Raw genomic sequence first — 22,110 nt, 5'->3', positions numbered from 1 at the left:
GATCTCCTTCTATGATCAGGTGACTTCCTGGTGGATGTGGGGCAGGCTGTGGATGTAGTCTACCTGGACTTCAGCAAGGTCTTTGACACCGTCCCCCACAGCAAACTCCTGGCCAAGCTGTCAGCCCATGGCTTGGACAGCAGCACTCTGTGCTGGGTGAGGAACTGGCTGGAGGGCCGAGCCCAGAGAGTGGTGGTGAATGGTGCCACATCCAGCTGGCAGCCAGTCACCAGTGGTGTCCCCCAAGGATCAGTGCTGGGTCCCATGCTTTTTAATATCTTTATTGATGATCTGGATGAGGGCATTAAGTCCATCGTCAGTAAATTTGCAGACGACACCAAGCTGGGGGCAGGAGTTGATCTGCTGGAGGGCAGAGAGGCTCTGCAGAGGGACCTCGACAGGCTGGACAGATGGGCAGAGTCCAAGGGCATGAAATTACAGTATCACAGTATCACAGTGTAACTTAGGTTGGAAAGGACCTCGAGGATCATCGAGTCCAACCTATCAACACAGACCCCATGCCTAGACCATGGCACCAAGTGCCACGTCCAATCTCCTCTTGAAAGCCTCCAGGGTTGATGACTCAACCACCTCCCTGGGCAACCCGTTCCAATGACGAATGACTCGCTCGGTGAAGAACTTCCTCCTCACCTCGAGCCTAAACTTCCCCTGGTGCAGCTTGAGTCTGTGTCCCCTTGGTCTGGTGCTGGTTGCCTGGGAGAAGAGGCCAACCCCTTCCTGGCTACAACCACCCTTCAAGTAGTTGTAGAGGGCAATGAGGTCACCCCTGAGCCTCCTCTTCTCCAGGCTAAACAATCCCAGCTCCCTCAGCCTCTCCTCACAGGGCTGTGCTCAAGGCCTCTCCCCAGCCTTGTTGCCCTTCTCTGGACATGTTCAAGTGTCTCAATGTCCTTCTTAAACTGAGGAGCCCAGAATTGGACACAGGACTCAAGGTGTGGCCTAACCAGTGCAGAGTACAGGGGCACAATGACCTCCCTGCTCCTGCTGGCCACACTATTCCTAATGCAGGCCAGGATGCCATTGGCATTGAACGCATCCAAGTGCTGGTTCTGCACATTGGCCACAACAACCCCATGCAGTGCTACACGCTGGGGTCAGAGTGGCTGGAGAGCAGCCAGGCAGAAAGGGACCTGGGGATAGTGGTTGATGGTAGGCTGAACACAAGCCTGCAGTGTGCCCAGGCAGCTAAGATGGCAAATGGCATCCTGGCTTGTATCAGGAACAGTGTGGCCAGCAGGAGCAGGGAGGTCATTCTGCCCCTGTACTCAGCACTAGTTAGGCCACACCTTGAGTCCTGTGTCCAGTTCTGGGCCCCTCAGTTTAGGAAGGATGTTGACTTGCTGGAATGTGTCCAGAGAAGGGCAACAAAGTTGGTGAGGGGTTTTGGAACACAAGCCCTATGAGGAGAGGCTGAGGGAGCTGGGGTTGCATAGCCTGGAGAAGAGGAGGCTCAGGGGAGACCTTCTTGCTGTCTACAACTACCTGAAGGGAGGTTGTAGACAGGCGGATGATGGTCTCTTCTCCCAGGCAGCCAGTACCAGAACAAGAGGACACAGTCTCAAGCTTCACCAGGGGAGGTTTAGGCTGGAGGTGAGGAAGAAGTTCTTCCCAGAAAGAGAGACTGGCCATGGGAATGTGCTGCCCGGGGAGGTGGTGGAGTCACCATCACTGGAGGTGTTTAAAAAGAGCCTGGATGAGGCACTTGGTGCCATGGTTTAGTTGATTAGATGGTGCTGGGTGATAGGTTGGGCTTGATGATCTCAAAGGTCTTTTCCAACCTGCTTTATTCTGTATTCATACTAGAGAGCCCTGGAACATGTTCCCCCAAGAGGTTGTGGAGTCTCCTTCTCTGGAGGCTTTCAAGACCCATCTGGATGTGTTCCTGTGTGGCCTGCACTAGATTGTGTGGTCCTGCTCTGGCAGGGGACTTGGACTCAATAATCTTTGGAGGTCCCTTCTAACCCCTAAAATCCTGTGACCAGGAGAAGCCTTATCCTTGAGAAGAGCCTGGAAGCCTTGAGCCCACCCTTATTTGTGGAGACATCACCACAGAAGAGCCTCCCACCGTCCACTTGATGCTTTTTAATTAGATTAATTCACTTGGACACATGGTTTTCATGGTACATTGCTTGGTGTGAATACAGAGAGGCCAGCAGACAGAGACATGTCACACAGGCACACACACACAGAGTCCTGGCACCCCTCCAAAGCTCTGGGGTGCATGGGAGGAAAACAGAGCTGGATGAAGGTGGTTGCAGGGGAAAGCTGGCCCGGGACAGCACTGGAAAACATTGCTGTGGTGCATTGTCTACTGAGTGTGTTGTGGGAGGCAGGGAAGGCTGGAGACTCACACAAAGCAGGGGTTGGGATGATGGGCATGTGTCTAAGGACAGGCGGGATCCCTGGTTCAGCTGGATCATGGCAGCTGTGGAGGGCACAGAAGTATCAGACATGGATGGTAAGAAGGCAGATTAGCTCCCAGTGTAGCTTGGTTGGTGTAACCATGCTCCAGTCACCAGAGTGCCTCAGGTAGGGGCATGGTGGAGGAAGAAGATCTCCCAGCAGCCCTCTCTGGCTGGTGGATGTGTCCACACAGCAGGTGGTTCACTTTGGTGGAGCAATTGAGGTCCAAAGTCACTGCTGCAGCCCAGGCAGGTCTTGTGGTCTTTGAGGTCCAGTAGGCAGTGCTGTCAGCTCTGCCTGGCATTCCATGATGCTGGGGGACTGACCCCAGCTGAGCTTAATGGAACAGCTCATGGCACCCTAAAATATAGACTCCTATGAAAGCAGCCAAACTCAGACAAGTGCATGGGACCAAGAGAGGTCTCCACATCTGCTGAGATCCACTCAGTGTCAGTGAAACCAGCACCAGATCTTGGTGGACAATTTCCACCCTTCTTATGTCCCACATCAAGCCACATGCTCCTTTGAAGCTTGGATTATTGGAAAGGCATCCCAAGCTCCATCCCCTGCATCCCCTCAAGACACAACATGGCTTCAGCCTCCTCTCTTCTGGCAGGTCCCATCTCTGCTTCAAAGCAGGCTAGTCCACACTGCGTGATGGTGTTGGGTGGTAGAGCAGACAACCAGCCAGCAGGCTGGTAGAGGAGTCAACCAAAGAAGGAGAAAAGCTTACTGAAATCAGGGGCCTGCCCTGGCTGTGAGTAGTTCAGGTCCAGCTGGGACTCATGAGGAGGCAGTTTATACAGCAACACACACAAAAGCACAATAAAATCATTAACTGTTTCCAACTCTGATGACCAAGTTCATGCTTGAATTACAGCTTACCACAGGCTTGGCCTCAGTCTTCCGAGCTTGGGGGCTTCCAAACCCTCACATCCATATCAAAGCTTGCAGTAAAGATCTTCTCAGGGTTCTTTTGTTTGAATTTCTGGACACAAAAGGAGATAATTCATCTTCCAAGCTTCACTTCCAGCTGAGCTCATGAGGTGGGAATGATGTGCCTTACCCAGCCTCTGGCAGTCATGGCTCTGGGGGAGATCCCTGGGCGAGGAGGGGTTGGCCTGCAGGTTGCCCTCAGCCCCGAGCCAGTGTCCAGATAGCAGCAGGAGATGCAGGATTTTCATTTTATTATTGTTATTATTATTAGGGTTTTGTTATTTTTTTCTTCTTTTTAAATATTCAAAAAAATAAATAGAAGAAGAAACAACACTTTAAAAGCTGTTCTTTAAATAGCATTTCCAGCATTGCACAGGCAGTGCTCTAGCACTCTTTAGTCTGTTCCATCAGCAGCTAGTTCAGATTCCTACTCTTCCCAGCCTCCTTGCTCTGTCTGAACACCACAGATTCCTCTGCCATCTCAAAAACCCCCAGCCCTGAAGTGTTCACTGCACATCTTCCCAGCATGGGTCAGGGTTCTGTTCTTTCTCTTCCAACCTCAACTGCCCACAACCTCACCAAAGAGCTGTTAGCATCCTCAGAGCTCTCTCTTACTTAGGGAAGAAAAACCAAACCAAAGCAAGCCACACGCACACGCACACACGCGCACACAAATCCTCTTCCAAGAGCCTGCATGATGCCAACCCTTAGGTTCAGGGAGACCTCCTGCCAGAAGGTCTCTGCTCAGTCACTGAGAGCAGTGGTGTCCCCTGGAAATCCTGGAGGTGTGAGATGGGGGCAGGGTGCAGGGTGGGGAAGGAGAACAGGAGGTCAGAGATAGTCGTCTTCACTGGAAGGGGAGGTGGGAGTTGAGCCCTCAAGGTCAGAGTCCAGCGAACTCCCTGATGGTGTTCGGCTCATCTTCCACATCTGGGAGGCAAAGGTTCTCCCCCAGCTGCACGGGTATCCCACAGCCCTCAGCTGGTGAATTAGCCCCATGGCCACCTGCCAGTGGCTTCTTGCAGTTCACTTGCTACCCTTTGCGCTCCTCTGTTTGCTCATGGCTGTCAGCATCTGGCTGATGTACGAGGTCAGAAGATCATCCATCTTGTACCCCTGTGGTGAAAAGAGAAGATGTTACCTGCCCTTACAGCGCAGTTTATGGTCTCTGCTTCATGGCTCCTAAGCACACTGGCTACCACTTGCTGACTTTCAAGTTTTCAGGACTTGGGGGTGCTGGTGGATGAGAAGCTCAACAGGAGCCACCAGTGTGCACTTACAGCCCAGAAAGCCGATCACAGCCTGGGCTGTACTGAAAAGTGCAGACAATTCTCCCCCTCTACTCCCACCTGGAGTACTGTATCCAGTACTCTGTCTGGAGCCCCTGTTACAGGAAGGATCTGTCCAGAGAAGGGCAACAAGGCTGGGGAGAGGCCTTGAGCACAGCCCTGTGAGGAGAGTCTGAGGGAGCTGGGGTTGTTTAGCCTGGAGAAGAGGAGGCTCAGGGGAGACCTCATTGCCCTCTACAACTACCTGAAAGGTGGTTGTAGCCAGGAAGGGGTTGGTCTCTTCTCCCAGGCAACCATCACCAGAACAAGGGGACACAGTCTCAAGCTGCGCCAGGGGAGGTTTAGACTCGAGGTGAGGAGGAAGTTCTTCACCGAGCGAGTCATTCGTCATTGGAACGGGCTGCCCAGGGAGGTGGTTGGGTCATCAACCCTGGAGGTGTTCAAGAGGAGATTGGATGTGGCACTTGGTGCCATGGTCTAGTCATGAGGTCTGTGTTGATAGGTTGGACTCAATGATCTTTGAGGTCCTTTCCAACCTAAGTGATACTGTGATACTGTGATACTGTGCTGGAATGTGTTCAGAGAAGGGCCATGAGGATGATCAGAGGGCTGGAGCACCTCTCCTATGAGGACAGACTGAGGGAGTTGGGGTTGTTCAGTCTGGAGAAGAGAAGGCTCTGAGGAGACCTTCTTGTCACCTTCAAATATCTGAAGGGGGGCTACAAGAAAGCTGGGGAGGGACTTTTTAGGGTGTGAGGTAATTATAGGACTAGGGGGGAATGGAGCAAAACTCGAAGTGGATAGGTTCAGATGGGATGTCAGGAAGAAGTTCTTCACTATGAGGGTGGTGACACTGGCACAGGTTGCCCAGGGAGGTGTTGGAAGCCTCATCCCTGGAGGTTTTTAAGGCCAGGCTCGATGTGGCTCTGAGCAACCTGCTCTAGTGTGAGGTGTCCCTGCCCATGGCATAGGGGATGGAAGTAGATGCTTCTTGAGGTCCCTTCCAACCCTAACAATTCTATGATTCTATGATTTTGACCATTCCTCTTGGGTGAAATGATACCACCAGAAGGAACATGGTTCAGATGTAATCTGCAGTGTTGAGATGGGGGAGCTCTCCATCCCAAGATGCTGTCGAGGGACATAGGCAGACTTGACTGGGAGCTGGATTTTCAAATGGCCAAAAAATACTGTATGCTGCACATTCATAACAGCTAATCCAGAAGGAATGTTTATCCATCATGCTTTGGGTTTAAGACAGTCTAGGAGGAGATTTGCTGCTGTGACTGTTACTAGGGATAAGCTGGGTTTTGGTAGAAGGCCTCAAGAGTCCTCCTTGAGCCCACATAAGGTTTAACATGCTTTTCAGTGCAGTGACAGGGAGCAGTGCCCCATGCTCCTGAGATGACAACTGTCCAAAAGCCTCAAGCATGCTTGGAAATTGGATGATGAAACAAGTAAGAGCTCTCATCAACTGAGGCTTGGGAAATCCAGAAGGGGAAAGAAAAACACATGCAGGACTCTCAGCTCAGGGAACCCCTGAGAGATGATTTGCTGAAAGCATTTAATTTTGTCTATCCATGTCAGGATCTGATCTAACTGTGCCCACAAATCTTGAATGCTCCTTACCAGGGAGGTCTCACACAGCAGCTTGCTTCCTCTCACCAGGTTGCCGATGGTTATATGGAAGTAAGTGTTGCCACTGCTCCAGTTGGAGATCTTGGTGAAGGGGTGAGTGATGAGGATATCCTGGTGAGGACACAAGATTGACACTCAACACACAAAAGCCTCAACTTTCATGAAGGACTGTGGGGAGTAGGGAGGTGATTGTCCCCTTGTACTCAGCTCTGGTGAGGCCACACCTGGAGTATTGTGTTCAGTTTTGGGCACCTCAGTACAAGAGAGATGTGGAGGTGCTGGAGCCAGTGCAGAGGAGGGCAAGGAAGCTGGGAAGAGCCTGGAGAACAAATCTGATGAAGAGTAACTGAAGGAGTTGGGGATGGTTAGTTTGGAAAAGTGGAGGCTGAGAGGAGACCTCATTGCTGTCTGCAGCTACCTGAAAGGACATTGTGGAGAGGCTGCTGCTGGTCTCCCCTCACAGGTAATTTGTGATAGAACAAGAGGGAATGGCCTCACGTTGCAGCAGGGTAGGTTTAGATTGGACAGTAGGGAACATTTTTTCCCAGCAACAGTGGTCAGGCATTGGAATGTGCTGGGCAGGAAGGTGGTTGTCCCTGGATGTGTTTCAAGGTGGTTTGGATGTGGTGCTTGGGGCTACGGTTTAGGGATGAACCTTGTAGAGTAGGGTTCTGGGTTGGACTTGGTGATCCTGAGGGTCTTTTCCAACCTGAGTGATTCTGTGACCTCTTATGTCCTCATTCACTTTAAATCAAAGAGGACCAAGCATGCCTACAGTGATAACACTATACCATGGGAATGGTAGTGAGATGCAAGGCTTTGGATCCTCCAGTTCTTGTGGACCACTGCCTTACTAGAATGACCATGTGGCTGGTGGAAGTAACTAGTAGGGGCACATTTGCTCCAGCTCCTGTCCTAATGTATGTGGATGGATTAAGGAAGCAGTGTGTGCATCCTAACCATTGATAATCCCCTTCCATCTTCTGCTGGAAAAGGCTGGGCTGGCTCTGTGCAACACTGAATTTCTGCCTCCAGAAGCTTTGTCGCTTAGCCAGCCTTTCTGCCTAGGCTTAATGAGAGCTCCTGATGTTCTGAATAACATGGGTTTTGGGATGACCTCTGGGAGGTGTTGGGGAATGGGTTCCGGAACAACTGGTGAAGACCTCAGTTTTGCTTACCTTGGTTTTGGGATCGATGAGGCTGACTCCATGCTTGTTGATGGCAATTAGAAGGATTTCTGGATAATTTGGCTCTGTAGTTTGCTGTTGGAAATGAGATGAACTGGTTAGAGTATGTGCCATGTGAAATCAGACCCCTCCTATTTCCTCTCTGCTTGTCGTTTTCTGCCAGCGTTTGGTGGCCCACTAGCTGCGGTCCAGTTCACCCCTTGAAGATGAGCTCATTAAGGTATCAACAGCAACCAGGGCTGTCTAGATAAGTACATATCTCCTAAAGCAGTGGCATGCCAAAGAAGAAGCCATCTTGCCATTGTCAGTGAAAAGCTGGGCCAAGCTGGTAAACCCCAGCTATCTTCTCTCGTAGTTTCAATTTGGTGTTCTACTCCACCCTGGTAAGGCCCCACCTTGTGTCCATTTCCAATCTCAGTTGCTGTATTGCAAAGGTTATCTCTGTGCTTAAACTGCCTTTATATGTGCAGTGTAAAACCCAGAACCCAATAATTGACCCTGTATTTGGTAAATAAGTTGTGGTGGTGTTTGAAGACACCACCAACAGGAAATATGAGTTACAGAATATATCAAAATACACCTGTTTATTACAACACCCTTTGGGAAAACACATGCTCCCTTTTGCCTTGGCTGAGCAGAGAAAGGCTCTTGGATTCTCAGCAGCACAGCAATGGTATAAACCCACTGACTGAGACATGGTGAAGCTCTGCAGGATCTCTGTGTAAATGAGTGCATGAATGACTGCACTGGCCCCATGCAAATGGAGAGCCTCCTGCTCCTTCCCTGCTTCATCAGCAACATATCTGGAGCCCCTCTGTGATATGGGGCTCCTGACTTCTGCTCAAAACTGCCAGAGAACCCCCAAGCAGGACAGGTACCTTCACTTCAAAGAATGCTGATCCAAATGTAGGCCACTTGAAGATAATCTTTAGGAAGGCAAGCTTGGCTTCTTCTCTAGTTTTCCCTGCGTGCTTGTTGTAGTATGCCACGATGGACTGCAACAGAGAACAGATGGAGGCTTTGGGTTAGGGTTAGGGCACCAGAGGTGTGTGCAGGAAAGAAGCACCAGTCCCACAAAGATCATAGAATCAAAGAATGATTTGGGTTGGAAGGGACCTCCAAAAGTCATCTAGTCCAAGCCCCCTGCAGTGAGCAGGGACATCCTCAAGTAGATCAGGTTGACCCAGAGCCCTGTCCAGCCTCACCTTGAGAATCTCCAGGGATGGATCCTCAACCACTTCTCTGGGCAACTTGTTCCAGTGCTCAGCTACCCCTCATGGTGCAGAACTTGTTCCTAACATCCAGTCTAAATCTCCTCTTCTCTGATTTCAAACCACTCCCCCTTGTCCTATCACTGCAGACCTTTGCAAACAGTCCTCATAGTCCCTCTCCAGCCTTCCTGCAGGCCCCCTCCAGGTACTGGAAAGTGGTGATGGTCGGTTCTAGTTTCTGTTCCAGTGAACACTTCACAGAAGTGGTGGCTGACCACTGGAACAGGGCTTGGAACTGATGCAGGCCCTTCCTTCTTTAGAGGAGCTGTGCTGGTGACTCCATTAAAGGGATTATAAATTTTAATGTTCCAGTTTATGCAGCAGAGGAAACTGAGAGACCTTCCACCCAGAGAAGCTGATAGTTCACTGTTTAGGCATATGGCTGTGTTCAGCTCCCAGAAAACTAGAGATTTACATTGGACCAAGAAGTTCTTTACTATGAGGATGGTGTAATACTAGAACAGGTTGCTCAGAGAAGCTGTGGATGCCTCATCCCTGGAAGTGTTTAAGACCAGGAAGGATGAGGCTATGAGCAATCTGGTCTAGTGAGAGGTGTTCTTGCCTATGGCAGGGGTCTGGAACTAGATGATCTTTATGGTCCCTTTCAACATTAAGCCATTCTGTGACTCTATGAAACAGAAAGGACTTCAGAAAGTGTTTCTTGGCAGTGAGCCACCTGTGTCTCCAGACCTGTCTGTAGCTGTGCCACAGCTCTCTCTCTGTAAGGCAGGGAGAGTGACCCTTCTGCTCAGTAGTCTGCCTTAAACAATGGACCTTTAGATGAGGCCATCTCCCAGCCTCTTTCCATATGGTGTTTGTATCTTCCACCGCAGCCACAGCCACGTGGAACACAAGGCAAACCCCACTGCCAGGCATGCAGGTATGAGCACACAGGCAGAGTTCCTCCTCATGGAAATGATGGGGAGGCTGCAGCTCTGCTACCACTCAAGAGGGACCATGGTTCACTCGTTTTGGCTGCCTCAAGGCTCAAGAGAGACCCTGGGTCTCTAATTCTGGCTGCCTGATTTCAACATTGAACATGAGACTAGGCTGCTCCCAGTCAGGCCTGATGTGTGACTCAAGCTGCTGGTTTACCCTTTTCCAGTCATCTGGAGAGAGCTGCCGTACGAGGTCCTGAGGCACCAGCTCCTTCAGCAGCTTGGGGATGCTGGGGAAATAGGATTTGTCATCCTCAAACTTCACCCTGTAGATGAGAGCTGCCAGCTGCAGGACCTCTTCTCGTGTGCACTTGTGGTAGCCACGCAGGTACTTTGGTAACTCCTGCACGGAGAGAAGAATGATTTAGAGATGCAGAGGATGGCCTCAGACTTTCATCCGCAGGTGTTGAATGGAATTTGTGGAGGCATCCAGCCTCTGGTTAAGAGGCTGTGCTCTGGGAACTCTCCACAGCAGCTGTGTTGAGTGTGGTGGAGAGGGAGCTGCTCAGCTAAGACCACACCAGATGTTTAAAGATCCTCTCTGATCTAAAGCAATCTCCTCTTACATGGAACAGGGAGCTCCTTATGTTAGCTCTCAGATGTGGGAACCTGCAGTCTTGTTCATGCTCCCACCTCCCTGGAAATCTACCCCTGGTAATGACCACACCAGGAAATCTAACCCTGGTAATGGTCACCCCAGGAAATCTACCCCTAGCAATGACTTACCTCAGGAAATCTACCCCTAATAATGGTCACCTGGAACTGAATGAATTTTCTGCCTTTTTTTTATCCCTCCCCCCAGTTTTATCTATTCCCTCATTACCAAAAGTGTCTGGAAATGTGTCAGGTGACTAAAGCATTGAGGGATTTGGTCATACTGGGGTGGCCACTTCATCCAGGCAAGAGCATGGGGAGTACATGTATGTGAGAGAGTGCTTTGGGACATGATATGTCTTCTTCATCCCAGAATAAACAAGAGCAGCTGAACTCTAACTTTTTATCTGAATACTGAGACCATCACAGCTCATCTCCATGAATGGAGGTAGCGGAAAACCCTCCGGATGCTTCTGAATCCAGCCTCCCTGTTGAGGCTGCCAGCAGGACATGCTCTCTCCTGTTTCTTGCTGCCCACCCAAGAGCAGCTGGCCCAAATCCCTGCTGAGATTGTTACCATAAAGTGTAGGAAGGCTGCTCCTTGCCATGCAACTCAACAGAGATCTTTGTAGTGCTTCATTTAAGGCAAGAGTAGATTCCCATTTAATGCAAGACTTCATCCATCTGCAGGTGGACAAAGTCTTTGTAACCCATGCCTAATACCTCTCAGGGCTCCTGGAGTACCTGGTAATAGTGGAAGATGGAGTCTGCCATAGAGTCCTTCCCAGGGGTTGTGTTGGTCCACAGCTTTTTCATGAAGAACACTTGATAGGTGAGAGAAGGCACTATACCTGTGCAAGGGAAGCAAGGACTGGATATGAAGTGGTTCCAGTGGAGGTGTAGTTTGGACACTAGGAAAAATTTCATCACTGAAAGGGTTGCAAAGCCCTGGAACAGGCTGTCCTGGGCAGTGGTGGAGTCCCAATCCCTGGAGGGATTTAAGAGATATGCAGATGTGGTGCTGAGGGCCATGGTTTAGTGGTGCCCTGGCAGTGCTGTTTTACTGGTTAGATGTGATGATCTTAAAGGCCTTTTTCAACCTAAACAATTCTTGGATTCTGTATAAGAGGAATGCTGTGAGTACCAGGTGGCATTGGTGTCCCTGTAAGCCCACGTGCCCTCACAACCTGCAGGGACAGGGATACTCAACAAGGCCAAATGACCTTAGCAGGTTTTATATGACCTTGCAGAGAAAACCACCTTTCCCTTGCATAGCTTTAAGAAAATTAAAAGTGTGTTTGGATTCATTTTCATGACTCTACTGCAAAGAGAGTGCTCATGCCTAATGCAGGACAGAGGAACTGTGCCCTGGAGAAAGCTCTGTTCCACTCTGAAGAGACCCCACCTGGAGTACTGCATCCAGTTCTGGAGCCCCTGTTTACAAGATAGATATGGACATGCTAGAAGGTGTCCAGAGAAGGGCCATGAGGATGATCAGAGGACTGGAGCACCTCTCCTATGAGGACAGACTGAGGAAATTGGGGTTGTTCAGTCTGGAGAAGAGAAGGCTCTGAGGAAACCTAATTGTAGACTTCCAGCATCTGAAGGGGGCCTACAAGAAAGCTGGGGAGGGACTTTTTAGGGTGTCAGGGAGTGATAGGACTAGGGGGAACAGAGCAAAACTAGAAGTGGGTAGATTGAGATTGGATGCTAGGAAGAAGTTCTTCCCCATGAGGGTGGTGAGACACTGGAACAGGTTGTCCAGGGAGGTGGAGGTGTTGGAAGCCTCATCCCTGGAGGTTTTTAAGGCCAGGCTGGATGTGCCTCTGAGCAACCTGATGTAGTGTGAAGTGTCCCTGCCCATGGCAGGGGGGTTGGAACTGGATGATCCTTGAGGTCCCTTCCAACCCTGACAATTCTATGATTCTATGTCTTGCAGCCACTGATATATTCAGCAGATCTGCTGCCAGCTCCACTGTGGATGGGCCAGCAAGGTGAAATGAATCCCACCACTGAAACCTTCCCACAGGCAGGCCCTGGAGACATATCCACCAGTAAGTTCTCCTCACTGGGGCAAAATCTAGCCCTTGAGCAGAGATCTTGCTGCTTCTGAACAATCTCCTCAGGGCTTGTACAGACAGCACCCCTACAGTAGCATGGCCCAACAGACATGGCAAACTGTGTGGCCAATCTTGTTTGAAAGGCCTGGAGGGCTCTAGGAGGGCTCAGTGTGCCCCATAATGGAGAGGAATCACAGTTACCATCTTTTGCAGGTCTTGCTTTCTTTATCCAGTCTGTCAGATGTCTCACAAAGTCAAAGAAGAAGTCTCCCTCGGGCACGCTGATGACCTGCAGAACACAGCACATGGTTGCAAAGAGGCCACAGGCAGGGTTGGCCATTGTCCCATCTCCTGTAGTTGTTGCTCACTGCTTTGTCCTGCTTACACTGATGAGTTAGAAACTTCTGACGTGAGGAAGCTGCTGCCAGCACCTTGCTGCAGGCTCTGGCTCTGATTTCACCCATTACTTCTTATTGCAGCTTCCTGTTACACAAAGCAATTAATTTCCCTTCATGATGTCTATCTCTGCAGACTTCTTCCAGTTGCCTGAGGCAGCTCAGAGATGCATATTTTTCTTATTTAGTCTTTTAACATTAACCCACTCATCATCAGGCTTGGAGAGCTTTGCCTCTCTGTTTTGAGCTCTTTGGGCTGTGGGGACTACAAACCTCACCTGCAGCAGGATGGAACTGACACAGGAACACCACACCACATCTCATCTGTGAAGGTGCAGATAGCTCTGCCTCCACCAATATGACCCCAGTGGTAGGAAGGTCACTCTGAGTGCCCTAGGGCTGGCTCAGGCCCTGGGTGGCTCACTCACCTTGTCGGAGATTTTAACAAAGAGGCTGAAGCCCTCAGAGGATTTTAAGAGCAGTCTGTTGGAGATGTTCTGGCAGAAGTCCTTGGCTTTCGTGCTGGACTCCACCTCAAATGCCTACAAAGAAAGGAAGAACCACATCACTGCTGCCTCAAAGTTCATTTCCACGTTGTGCTCTCTTTGAGCAGCTCCAGGCTCAGATGCACAGAGGCATTCATGTGCCCAAAGCAATTAGTGACGTTGGGGATTGTGGTTCTGGCCATGGGAATGGACATTTCAGAAGCTTGGCCATGCTGCTGCTGTACTGTTGTGCTTCATGATACTCTCTCTTCTCTTTATGCCTTGTGCTGCCTTGTCCAGGGCTCTTCAGGCAATGCAAGAGATTTCACTGACCTTCCAGGCAGGTCTCAAGTGGGAGTGCAGAGAGATTGAGATACCTCCAGGCTGGTTTGTCTCCCCAGGGATGATGAGGAGGTCAGATGCCTGGGTTAGGCTAAATGCCTGACTTCTAGAGAGCTGAGAGAGGAGAAATGACTCCTGCTTTATATGTGGATGTGATATCTAAAGGACTGTCCCATCGGCTTGCAGGCCCTAGTCCAAGCTTTGCCTTCTGAGCTGTGCTCAGCATTTACATCGCTGCAGTTTTGCTCTGCCCTCTAAGAAATTCAAGCTTCTGACCACCAAATGTGTGCCTATGTTAGCTTGAAGCACCAAGCCACCAGGACCTGTATTCCACATCCCGGAAGAGGTCAGCCTTGAGCTCCATCCAGATGCATGTTGTACTGGAATGATGCTGCTCTGTCAGTCTACCTAGATGACTGCCATGGCCAAAAGGATGACAGCAAACCCACCCAAGTGCAGAAGTCCCTTCTATCCTCCTGCTGGCCCTCACAATGTCATGCTTGTTGCTGGTCATGCAGAGAAGTATCCCCTAAGTGATGAGAACTCCCAGTAGTTCTCTCAGCTCTCCATTAGAGATAAAGAAGGGCACACACAGCTGCTGGAGAGGAATGATCCTTTTCCTTCTGTGGGTGTGCACTGCTGTACACATAACCCACTTGGAAACACAGGAATTGAGTTGTGCCCAAGGGTATGAGGAGAGAGCTGAGCCTCACAGGAAGACAAATCAGTAGCATGAGAAGGAAGTTTCTGCAAGGACATGCATATCTGCTCTGCCATCAATATAACTATCTGCCTTATTAGCAGGTAAGGTGCTTAATTAGAGGTTTCTGAGTGCAGGTATTGTGATTTCTGTGCCATCCCAGGTCAGGGGGAATAAATTAAGTTGTCTAACTGTCAGTGTTGCCAAAGCCAACTCCTTGCCCAGTCCTCTAGGCAGACCTACCATGCTACGCTCCTGGGTGGACAACACCTGTGGGTCTTGCATGCAAAGAACTGATGGCTAAGGCTTATGAGCCACTGAGAGAGTGGATGAAGGTGAACACAGCCAACCTTCCTCTTGCTGGAGTCATACTATAAAGCCTCCAGTGAACACCACCAAATCCCTCACATCTTGATGAAGGTGAATTGCTGTAAACAAAAAAGCCCTGAACTGCTCAGGGCTGGTAAGGATGGATTTTTCCTTACACTGCTCTGGTCAAGAGTTTTCTGGAAAGGCTGAGTCTTTCTGGATAAGAACCAATGTTATCCTCTTCTGAGATTGTAATAAGAAAATTGAAAATCAACCTGACAGGGCAAAAAAAAAAACCCAACAACCAAAACCCCAAACCAAACCAAATGAATTTCCTTCTTCACCATTTACCTCATCAGTATCATCAGGGAAGTAAACCTTGTGGAAAATCTGGGTGGTTTTGTGTTGAATGGCTTCAACTTCTACCAGATGGGGTGGGTACTTCCTGGATCCATTCCTGCAAAACAGAATCTTATGTTTTAATTTTCCATTTTAATACATGGTTGGTTTTTTTGGGTTAATTGGCTGGGTTCTTTTTTGAGGAACTTCAGCTGCTTCTTTAATACCATGGTGTGTTTTTTTTTTTCCCTCATAAAAAGAAGCAGGAAAAATTGGAATGGGGAATGTGCCTTTGCTTAGGTTTCAGGTGATTAAGGTGGACCTGGGCCAAATCCCAGAATCAGAGAGTGGTGGGGGTTAGAAGGAACCTCTGAAGAACACGCAGTCCAATTCCTGTGCTAGAGCAGGACCACTTAAAGTAAATCACACAGGAACATGTCCAGTTGGGTTTTGAATGCCTCCAGAGATGGAGACTCCACAACCTCTCTGGACAGCCTGTTCAAAATGTACAGATTTTCCCCCTCTTGCTTATGTGGAACCGTCTGTGTTCCAGATCGTCCATGAAGATGACTTAATTAATTTCTGTTTTCCCATGCACAGTTTACCAGGGACATCCTGCACCAAATATCCTTTTTATCAGTTTGGTCAAACATGGAGAGAGGTTGTGAGCTTTTGTTCTCCCTACAGCCACAAAAATCATGGAATCATAGAATTATAGAATGGTCTGGGTTGGAAGGGACCTCCAAAAGCCATCTAGTCCAACCTCCTCTGCAGTAAACAGAGTCATCCTTAACCAGATCAGGTTGCCCATAGCACAGTCAAGCTCCACCTTGAATACCTCAGTCTCAGGCTGCACCAGGGAAGTTTAGGCTCGAGGTGAGGAGAAAGTTCGTCACCGAGAGAGTCATTTGCCATTGGAATGTGCTGCCCAGGGAGGTGGTGGAGTCACCATCCCTGGAGGTGTTCAAGAGGAGATTGGACGTGGCACTTGGTGCCATGGTCTAGTCATGAGGTCTGTAGTGACAGGTTGGACTCCATGATCCTCTAGGTCTCTTCCAACCTTGGCTGTACTGTGATACTGTGGTACTGTGATACTGTGGTACTGTGATACCTCAAGGGAAAGGGCCTCAACTACCTCCCTGGGCAACCTATCCCAGTGTTCCACCACCCTCATGGTACTTATATTTTCTCATATATGTTTAGATGCTTTGCCATGGTCAAGACCAGGAGGCCTTTAGGTTCAGTACCTCAGGGCTTTCTGGAGCCTCTGGATACAGTCTGCTGCCAAGGGGTGATGTTTCCGGGACTGCAGGAATCTCTGGACATGGGGCAGGAGGATGTTACTTGGAGGGAAAAGGCCTGTACACAACCACAGCAGCTCCCAGCCTTTCTCTTCACTGTATCTGCACAAAGAGAGACCCAGGAGGAAAAGAAATCACTCATGATACAGACACTTCACATCTGCTTTGCCTGATGCAAGGGGAAAGAACAACTCTTACTTGATGTGGTTGTCTGTGAGCTGCTTGAGGGTCTGGCAGTAGATTTCATCCTTCAGGGGTTCAGCTTTCAAGGCACCTTCAAATATTTGGTCTGTCAGCTCATTAACTGAGCGGGTCCTTTTGGATGGGTAGTCACCCATGTACTTTAGCACTGGTGGGAGGTGGGAGTCAAGGATCAGCTCACCAGGATGTTTCACAGTGTCACAGTACATTAGAGGTTGGAACGGACCTCAAGAGATCAAGTCCAACCCCCCCTACCAAAGCAGGATCCCCTAGGGTATTCTGCACAGGAACGGGTGGGGTTTGAAAGTCTCCAGAGAAGGAGACTCCACAACCTCTCTGGGCAGCCTGCTCCAGGGCTCTGGCACCCTCACTGTAAAGAAGTTTCTCCTCCTGTTGAGGTGAAATCTTCTATGTTCAAACTTGAACCTGTTGTTCCTTGTCTTATTAGTGTGCACTATTGAAAAGGGCTTGGCCCCCTCCACTTGACACCCACCCCTCAGATAATGGTACACATCGATCAGATCCTCTCCCAGTCTTCTCTTCTCCAGACTAAACAGCCCCAGGGCTCTCAGTCTCTCTTCACAAGGCAGATGCTTAAGTCCCCTAAGCATCCTCATGGCTCTCTGTTGCACTCTCTCCAGCAGGTCTCTGTCTCTCTTGAACTGGGGAGCCCAAAACCTAACACAGTATTGCAGCTGTGGTCTCAGCAGGGCAGAACAGAGGAGGAGAACCTCCCTAGCCCTGCTGGCCACAATTTTCTTGCTGCACCCCAGGATCCCATTGGCTCTCTTTGCCACCAGGGCACATTGCTATCCCCTGCAGAACTTGCTGTCCACCAGCACTCCAAGGCTTTCCTCCGTGGAGCTGCTTTCCAGCAGGGCAGCTCCTAACCTGTCCTGGTGCCTGCTGTTATTCCTCCCCAGATGCAGGACCCTGCACTTGTCCTTATTGAACTTCATGAGGTTTGCCTGCACCCAGCTCTCAGCCTGTCCAGATCTCATTGGACGGCTGCACAGCCTGAGAGGTGTCAGCTACCCCCCACAGCTTTGTATCATCAAGAAATTTGCTGAGGGTACATGCTTGGGGATGCCCTTTTGCTGGTGATATGATTAAAGACATCCTACACATGACTGCAGAAATGGCTGTGGTTTGTTTCAAGGGGGACAGTGTATGGTAAAGGATTTTAATGGCTTTAGGACATGTCCAGGAAGTTCTCTCACTTAATTATGCATCATCTTAGGTTGAAAGTGTTGGCTTTTGGTTGAGGTATGTAGACTTAAGAAGCTGTGTGTGATTCTGTGTTACCTGATCAGGTACACAGAACAGGTGCCACTGCAAAAAAACCCACAAGAGAATTCCAACTTGTGGCAGACACAGGTGGAGCTGCAGTCTGGTTTACAAACCAAATGTTGATCTTCACAATCATGCCATATTGATGCTATTGTGCATAAGAGCAGCTCTGAATTAACCCATACAACACAGCAGGAGGAAAGGTGCAGACCTCCAAATGCCTTCTTATTTTTTGGCCAGTACTTTTAAATCCTCCTTCTGTTATCACAGGATGTTAGGGGTTGGAAGGGACCTCCAAAGATCATTGAGTCCAACCCCCCTGCCAGAGCAGGACCATGGAATCTAGCACAGGTCACACAGGAATGCATCCAGATGGGGCTTGAAAGTCTCCAGAGAAGGAGATTCCCCAACCTCCCTGGAGAGCCTGCTCCAGTGCTCTGTGATCCTCACAGTGAAGTTCCTCCTCACGCTGAGGTGCAACCTCCTGTGCTGTAGTTTATATCCATTGCCCCTTGTCCTATCACAGGGTACATCTGAGCAGAGCCTGTCCCCTCCCTCTTGACCCCCAGCCCTCAGATATTTATAAACATTGATTAAATCCCTTCTCAGCCTTCTCTTCTCCAGACTCTTGCTAGCAAGGGGAAACCAGCAGTAGCAGCAATAGTGTGATATTAATAAGAGGCTTATAACAACAGAGTTGTTCAAACTATGGATTCTAGAACAAAGCCTTACCAAAAACAATAGAAGCAAATTCAACAGGCTGGATCTACATCTGCACTTAACTCATCTCTCCCATGATGTATACATTCTACTAAGTAATGGATACTAAGGCATCAAACTGTCCCCAAGGCCACATGGATTGGTTTCCATCTAAACTGATTAGGGCTACAACGTTCTACAGCAGATGTATTTTTGGAGACACACAGTTCAATCATAGAATCATTAAGGTTGGAATAGACCTCTAAGATCAAGCCCAACTTTCAACCTGACACTATGATGCCCACTAAACCATGCTCCTAAGTGCCATATCTACCTGGGTTTTGAGCTCCACCACTTCCCTGGGCAGCCTGTTTCAAGGACTGATGACTCTTTCAGTAAAGACATTTTTCCTAATACCCAACCTAAACTTAGTCTAATGCAACCTGAAGGCCATTTCCTCTCATCCTTAAGTAGCCAGAGCAGAGCTGGTGAGTTAACCCTGAGCAGTGTGGACCAGCAGCACTCATTAACTTGTTCCTTAGTCCTCATTTCTTAAGAAGCAGACCATCCTGCCACCCCCACTCAGTTCTCAAGGATGTTTCAGTACAGGTTTCAGGATCAAACCCATCTACAGGCCTGCGACATGTTCCTAAAGCCCTTAAGAAGGACCTCAAAACTTTCCACGGGCTTTGCCTGGGGCCCTTTGCCTGTTGGACTTTTTGCTCAAGAGCTCCCCCAGGCAGTGAAAGGATATCAATGAAGGCCATGCAGGCTTCTTGGGACAGCTCCTCACTGCCCAGGATCTTCTTCAGCAAGGGTTGTTTGATGGGCTCACGAGTGTAACACCACAGCTTGTCCTTCCCACGGCTCTTGGTAATCATCACCCTGCTGAGGGTGTGCTTGGGAGGTGGCCTGGTGGCAAATGCAAAACAATAGGAAAGATGGATAGGTTACAGGAATAAAAGGGGCAGCTTGAGGCCAGGATTTCACTTCAGGAGGCTGCTCACAGCACCTGGCTAAGGGACTTTTACATCAAATGTGACTTCACTGTTTAGCAAGTATCCAGCACCAGCTCTTCCCAAGGACAACCATTCGTATTTTCTTAGAGCTCAGAAAAATCCCCTGAGGACCCTATCCAAGTACTGACACCAAAACAACTTTCCCTACCCTAAAAAGTTTCTTCTAGCCACAAGAGAAAGGGTGATGACAGTGGATGGTGAGGGTAGCAACACCGAAAGAATATTGCCTAGCAGAACAAGCCTACCAGGATGAAGACATCCCAGAGGATCTGGTCTGCCTCTTTGCATTGCCAAACCCATCTGAACAGGAGTAGGGGTTTGGGGATCAGTCTGGTCATCTGTATTCATCAGTGGTGCACATTTAAATCTTTGGAGCTGAGATGGAAATGCCCAGCTGCTGCCTCAGTGGTCTGAAGCTGTGTATGGGATTGTAAAGAAGGAATGTCAGATCACTCAGCACAGCCTCCCACATAACCACTACATTTCACACTGTTCCACCTGTACTGAGCCAATCTGAAGGGATTCTTCCCAAAATCTTGTTTGTGGAGAAGCTACAGCTCTAGTGTCATGGCCAAAATTGAAGGTTGCAGTCGTACACAGTCCCAGAAGGAGATACTCAGAGTATTCTCCAGGAGACAAAATTTCCTGATTTCCAAACTACCTGGAGGTGGATTCCTACCCCTACAATGGCTGAGGATGGTTTAAAAGTTCACCTGAAATAATCATAGGAGAACTCCTCCAAGGTGTATGGCTTTACTCTCTCTTCACTGTCTGAAATCGCCAGCTGAGAGGTTCTGATCATATCCTGTCGTTGGTCAGGGGTCATTGTGACCAGTGCCTGTGGGAGGAAAAGGTCCTGGTGTATTTGATAGATGTCTGATGCATTCAGAGAGAGGAAGCAGGTACAAAATGAGAAGAAGAATCATAGAATTGTCAGAGTTGGAAGGGACCTTGAGGATCATCTAGTTCCAACTGCCCTGCCATGGGCAGGGACACTTTCCACTAGATCAAGTTGCCTAGAGCCACATCCAGCCTGGCCTTAAAAACCTCCAGGGATGAGGCTCCTATCACCTCCCTGGGCAACCTGTTCCAGGGTCTCACCACACTCATGCGGAAGAACTTCTTCCTGATGTCCAATCTAAATGTTTCCTCCTCTTGCTTGGATCCATTCCCCTAAGTCCTATCACTCCCTCACAACCTAAAAAGTCCCTCTTCAGCTTTCTTGCAGGCCTCCTTCAGATATTGGAAGGCCATAAGGTTTCCTCAGAACCTTCTCTTCTCCAAACTGAACAACCCCAACTCTCTAAGCCTAACCTCATAGGAGAGGTGCTCCAGCCCTCACAGGGAGTGAATAAGAATAAACCTTCAATTCCAGTCAACACACAATCAGAAATGTGCTATCATCATTTCTCTCTGCAATTCTCAGTCACTGATCAAGGAATTGTAGAATCATTTGGTTTGGAGAAAACCTTTAAGACCATTGAGTCCAATCAATATCTAACTCTACCATGTCTGCTGCTAAACCATGTCCCTCAACACCACATCTCTGCATCTTTTAAATGCCTCCAAGGATGGGGATGCAACCATCTCCCTGAGGAACCTGATCCTGTGTTTGAGAACCCTTTTCACTGAAGAATTTTCTTCTGATCTCCAACATAAACCTCCCCTGGTGCAACCTGAGGCCATTTCCTCTCATGCTGCCACATGTTACTAGGGAGAAGAGACTAAGGCTCACCTCATCCCAACATCGTTTCAGGTAGTTGTAGAGAGGTCGGTCTCCACTGTGCCTCCTTTTCTCCTGGCTGAACAACCCCAGTTCCCTCAGCCACTCCTCATCAGACCTGTTCTCTAGACCCTTCATGATCTTCCTTGCCCTTCTTTGGACCTGCACCTCAATGTCTATCTTGTAGTGAGGCCCCCCAAACTGAACACATCACTCAAGGTATAGCTTCTCCAGTGCTGAGGATAGGCAATCACTTTCCTACTCCTGATTCAGGCCAGGATGCTGCTGAAATAACAAATATTTTCATAGTGTGGATCATATCCAAATGAAGCTATGGATCCCACAGGTCCACACATGAACGTGGTGGTTCCCTCCAACCCCAAATATATGCTAATCATGTCACCTGGAGGGATTTAGCACAATTCATGGATATTCTGGGTCAAAAGCTGGGATCACTTTTGCCTTGTCACCTTTTTCAGACACTTGGATTTTCACCTTAGCATCAAGACTCTGGTCAGGGCTAGGCTCTTCAGAAAGGCTTTGACTTCCCTGAGCTCTGTATCAAACTGTGCTGTTCTGTAAGCCAGCTTACCACAATCTCCAGCGGAGGCATGGTGACTGTAGGCAAGACATAGACAGAATCGGTTGGGAAATCCCCTCTCTGCTTGGTCCGTTCATTGAACCCATTAGCCCACCCTGAGTTCATCACATGTTCTCCTGTGTCCTGGTCCAGAACAATGAGGTCTCCTTTGAGGAAGCTGAGGAACCCAGATTCTTCACCCACTGCAAGAATAAAACCCAATAGCTTGATTAATTACAGAATTACAGAAATAATCAGGTTGGAAAAGACCTTCAAGATCATCCAGTCAAACCTATCACCCAACACCATCTCATCAACTAAACCATGGCACTAAGTGCCTCATCCAGGCTCTTTTTAAACACCTCCAGTGATGGTGACTCCACCACCTCC

The 22,110-nt window shown here is 49.1% G+C and overlaps 1 protein-coding gene across 6 annotated transcripts in view; it reads right to left on the bottom strand.

The window, feature by feature from the left end:
- Window positions 1–2,083: 2,083 nt before the first annotated feature.
- Window positions 2,084–22,110, bottom strand: part of MYO7A (myosin VIIA) — a 170,227-nt gene continuing 150,200 nt past the window's right edge. For 5 of the 6 annotated variants that reach the window (XM_068139609.1, XM_068139619.1, XM_068139637.1 and 2 more), the window contains 14 exons: window positions 21,733–21,923; window positions 20,131–20,255; window positions 19,153–19,310; window positions 16,407–16,560; window positions 16,155–16,310; window positions 14,920–15,025; window positions 13,161–13,274; window positions 12,539–12,626; window positions 11,022–11,128; window positions 9,841–10,026; window positions 8,353–8,469; window positions 7,466–7,549; window positions 6,279–6,398; window positions 2,084–4,476 (listed from right to left, as the gene is read on the bottom strand). In XM_068139609.1, coding sequence (XP_067995710.1) covers window positions 4,387–4,476; window positions 6,279–6,398; window positions 7,466–7,549; window positions 8,353–8,469; window positions 9,841–10,026; window positions 11,022–11,128; window positions 12,539–12,626; window positions 13,161–13,274; window positions 14,920–15,025; window positions 16,155–16,310; window positions 16,407–16,560; window positions 19,153–19,310; window positions 20,131–20,255; window positions 21,733–21,923 — 1,796 coding nt within the window. In that variant the 3' untranslated portion in view covers window positions 2,084–4,386. Of the gene's footprint in view, window positions 4,477–6,278; window positions 6,399–7,465; window positions 7,550–8,352; window positions 8,470–9,840; window positions 10,027–11,021; window positions 11,129–12,538; window positions 12,627–13,160; window positions 13,275–14,919; window positions 15,026–16,154; window positions 16,311–16,406; window positions 16,561–19,152; window positions 19,311–20,130; window positions 20,256–21,732; window positions 21,924–22,110 lie in introns of those variants that run through there. The other variant, XR_010987495.1, reaches the window with a different exon arrangement.

This window comes from Melanerpes formicivorus, unplaced genomic scaffold (assembly GCF_026170545.1).
Source record: "Melanerpes formicivorus ecotype bairdi unplaced genomic scaffold, bMelFor1.0.p_v2 SCAF_1, whole genome shotgun sequence".
In the NCBI taxonomy this organism is placed as follows: domain Eukaryota; kingdom Metazoa; phylum Chordata; class Aves; order Piciformes; family Picidae; genus Melanerpes; species Melanerpes formicivorus.
The sequence above is the reverse complement of the archived record's forward strand: the minus strand, read 5'-3'. Positions and strand labels throughout refer to the sequence as shown.